Genomic DNA, 4445 nt, shown 5'->3' on the forward strand with positions numbered 1-4445 from the left:
CATGGCTGTCTAAAAGGCCTCTTCATCTTAATTCATCCAAAACAGAAAGCTCGGTTTTCCCTCCAGACCCGGCTTCTCCTCCCATCTTTCCCATCTTAATGAATGCCATCACCATCGACTCAGACACTGAAACCAAAACCTAGAAATCATCCTCAACTCATCTCTTTTCTCACACGTCACATCTGATGCATCAACAAGCCTCAGCAATTCCTCATCTTAAACACATTCTGAATGTGACCTTCTTTCTTGATTCCAGCCACCACCACCCCTGCCTTACCATTTCTCATCTAAAATAGGGCAAATCGATCCTCGTTGATCCTGCTTCCACTCTTGCCCTTCTTAGGCGCATTACTCACATAGGAGCCAGAGTGATCATCTTTCCAATAAATCAGATCACATCACTGTCCAGATTAAAACAGCTCTCTCACTCCTTCCCGTTCCAGCAAGACTGAAGTCTAAACTCCTTAGTGTTGTTACAAGGTCCCCCATGGTCTACCCTTGCCCTTCTCTTGGGTTTTCTGCCACTCTTCCTCACCTTCACTAAGCTTCACCCTTCTTTCTTCTCCTTAACAAGGCTCCCCGCTCTTGCCTGAGCACTTTTGCACTAATTGACCCTTTGCCTGAACTTTCTTATCTCAGATTTTCCCATGGCCAGCTCCTTCTTGCCATTCTGGTCCCAGCTGAAATAGCACCTCTTCCATCAGACAAGCCTTCTCAGACCTTTGGAAGTAGATAAAAGTGGTTGCACAGGCTGGGTGCAGTGGCTCACTCCTGTAATCCTAGCATTTTGGGAGGCCAAGGTGAGCAGATCACCTGAGGTCAGGAGTTCGAGACCAGCCTGGCCAACATGGCAAAACCCCATCTCTACTGAAAATATAAAAATTAGCCAGGTGTGGTGGCAAGCGCCTGTAGTTCCAGCTACTCCGGAGGCTGAGACAGGAGAATCACTTGAACCCAGGAGGCAGAGGTTGTGGTGAGCCAAAATTGCGCCACTGTACTCCAGCCTGGACGACAGAGTGAGACTCTATCTCAAAAAAAAAAAAAGGGGGGGGTGTTGCGCCATATTGTAAATGTATTAAATGCCCGAAATTTTACACTGAGTGGTTAATTTTGTTATGTAAATTTTACCCCAATTTTTAAAAACAAAAATTAGAATTTTCATGAGGATTAAATGAGATACTATTTCAAAGTGCTTACCACAGTGCCCAAGACTTCTCAAACAATTAAGAAATTTTACCTCTTAATAGTTCATATAAATAAACATAACTTTCTGAAACATCATGCCATTTTCTGAATTTTTCCCATTTCGCTATAGCGAGAATTCAGAACTTCATCAAGCACCTGTACTACTCTGTGGGTCAGACTTTGAGAAGTACTGAAATAAACAATTTTGATGAATACAATCAATGTTTGTAAAAGGCCTGTGTTATAGAGCCATCGTAACTCATGTAATAAACGGAAGGTACAGTGGAGAATCTCTTGTGACAACAGTACCGTCTAGAAATGGACAAAGGCCCAGGTGAATAAATGTGGGTCATTCAGCTTTTCTCATTAGAGTGAGAATGGTAACACATACGCATACACACATCCCAGAACAAACACCACAAGCCCCACAGCAGTGAAAACGTAGTTCGACCTTATTACCTGATCAGGAAAAATGTATCAACTCCAAGATAGAAGGGACCGCTCCGAGAGTAAATGTACAGTGGGTTTCTAAGCACTCTGCTTTTCCATTCAAGCACATTATCTGTAACAAACATTAAAAAGCAGTGTCTTTTTATTTCATAGAAGAAAATCATGTGATTTCTCTTTTCAGAAAAAGCAAGAGGAACACCTTCAACTTTTGGTTGTACTGGGCAGGTTTTAAGAATCACTATAGGCCGGGCCGATGGCTCACGCCTGTAATCCCAACACTTGGGAGGCCAAGGCAGGTGGATCACGAGGTCAGGAGTTCGAGACCAGCCTGGCCAACATAGTGAAACCCCGTGTCTACTAAAAATACAAAAAATTAGCCAGCCGTGGTGGCGGGCGCCTATAGTCCCAGCTACTTGGGAGGCTGAGACAGGAGAATCGCTTGAACCTGGGAGGTGGAGGTTGCAGTGAGCCGAGATCACGCCATTGTACTCCAGCCCAAGGGGTAACAGAGTGAGACTCCGTCTCAAAAAAAAAAAAAAAAAAAAAAAGAAAAAAGAAGAAGAAGAAGAATCACTGTAATTCATGTAGGAGGAGAAGTTAGACTGGGAATAAAAGGTGGTGACTGAGGTCCCTAACGGTCGTTCAGGAGCTTTAAGCTCCTTTATGCACTCACAGTGGCCACAACCCCCTTGGACTGTAGCACTACCTATCATGGGCTGTACAGATCACCCAGGAGGCTTCTTCAATCTGCCCTGGGCTGTGTTTGCCCCCTGTTTAGAGAGTACCACTATTATTGATAGGAGCACTTCAGGACGGTAGCAGCAGGAAGAAGGTGGAGAAACACTGATTTGATATTAGTGGACCATTTTTATTTATGCTTGTCTGCTTTTCAAGGAAAAATAAATGTTAGGTCCTGGCTTCGTTAACCATGATGAAAGAGAACTCGGCTTTTTGGATAACGAAAATACAATACCCAGGTATCAGTATTCACCTGGCAGCCAGGTGCCTGATTTGTACCTAGAGGGAGTGAAATGAGCCACTAGACACTGGCCTGGAAAACTTACTGATGGGAGGTCACACACAGTGTCTCTAAAACAGAAGGAAGGCTGCTCATGGGAAGGCTGCCAGACCCCCATCCTTTGGCCACCATGATCCCGCCATACCAAAGAGTGTCTCTTCCCTGACTGCTCCCAGAGTAAAGGCTCATCAACTCTCCGCACCCAAAGACAGCCATGCAGTCATCTGACTGGTATGTCCCGAGATGATCCACAGAAGACTCAAAACACGAATGCCATTCAGTGCAGAGCAGGTGCTGCCTGGTGTCTTTGTAGTCCAGATGGCTGGCACATTCTTCTGCCAAGAAAAGCACTCCAGAGCATGAACCATGGCTCCTAGAAACCCTGGGCAAGAGCAAAGGTGTTACTGTCCACCCTGACTGCCAGGGTATCCACACACCGCCCCGCAACAAGAACCAAAGTGCAATCCACAGATCTTGGCAGTTACACGGAGGCTGTCTTGCTCTGACCGTGGGCTTCTCAGCTCAGCCTCCACGGTTCCCTCTTGATCTATCTGTGGACTTTCATACTTAGTATCCCTCCCTTTTGAATCTTGACTTTCGCTAACAGACTTGACCTGAGTTTGGTGCCCCACATGCTTTGTGCAGAATACGCTGCCCAAGCTCAGGTCCCAGAGATGCCAACCCCTGACCCCAGTCCTGCTTGACGAAGAGTTGAGGGAAGGAGAACGCAGACATCAGTAAGAATCGATGTGATCCACAAAGCAAGCACTTCACGTGAAAGAACACCCCTGCAATTCTGAGGACTAGTTGCTTATGAATAATGAGCCGGGCATGGTGGCTCACGCCTGTAATCCCAACACTTTCGGAGGCCAAGGCAGGTGGATCACTTGAGGTCAGAAGTTTGAGACCAGCCTGACCAACATGAAACCTCATCTCTACTGAAAATACAAAACAGTTAGCTGGACGTGGTGCGCATGCCTGTAGTTCCAGCTACTCCAGAAGCTGAGGCAGGAGAATTACTTGAACCCAGGAGGTGGAGGTTGCAGTGAGCCAAGATTGCACCATTGCATTCTAGCCTGGGTGACAGAGTGAGACTCCATCTCAAAAATAATAATAATAATAATAATAATAATAATAATAATGATGATGAATAATGTAGGTCAAAGTATAGGCACAAAAACAGAGGGACTGGTGGCACAGGAGCTTAGGGCACAGGCCATATAGCCCGATGCTCGTGGCTCTGATTCTGTCACTTATCAGCTCTGTGACCCCCCCGGCAAGTGAATTAACTTCTCTGTGTCTAAGTTTCCACATCTGCAAAATAATCAAAGTAGATTTTATGGATTATCATGAAGAACAAATGAGATAATGCTTATAGATCACATTAAACAGAGGCAACCCACAGTATGTACTCGTGAGAACACAGCTACTACTACCACTATTTTAAGCCCTATCACTTTAAGAATGGTTAATACCATCTTCTTAATTCATTCCCATTCTTAAAGAATTTAATGTTTACCTATTCTGAGAACCAAGCAAGTGTTTGGAATTGCAAAACAGGGACCTCCAAGCTCAAGCCGGCTCCAAGAGACTTCCATTTCTACCTGGACAGAGCCCCATGCCTTCAACATTGTGGGCACAAAGAAGTCTTTGCAGAATTAAAACTTATTCACAAATAAAGTCTGGCTCATAATCAAGCTCTGGAAATCTAAATCAGTTTCTTAAATTGAAGAATTTAATTACCTAACATTTTGAATTTCCAGCCGTGAATACAAGTATTTCCATTTAAGTC

The 4445-nt window shown here is 44.7% G+C and overlaps 1 protein-coding gene across 1 annotated transcript in view; it reads right to left on the reverse strand.

The window, feature by feature from the left end:
- The window catches only part of LOC105533298 (nose resistant to fluoxetine protein 6-like), an 80666-nt gene that overhangs the window by 31382 nt on the left and 44839 nt on the right, over positions 1 to 4445 (reverse strand). The window contains exon 7 of the mRNA XM_011971699.1: positions 1645 to 1747. Within this exon, the coding sequence (XP_011827089.1) occupies positions 1645 to 1747 (103 nt within the window). The remainder of the gene's footprint in view (positions 1 to 1644; positions 1748 to 4445) is intronic.

Source organism: Mandrillus leucophaeus, unplaced genomic scaffold, assembly GCF_000951045.1.
Source record: "Mandrillus leucophaeus isolate KB7577 unplaced genomic scaffold, Mleu.le_1.0 Scaffold124, whole genome shotgun sequence".
Lineage (NCBI taxonomy): Eukaryota > Metazoa > Chordata > Mammalia > Primates > Cercopithecidae > Mandrillus > Mandrillus leucophaeus.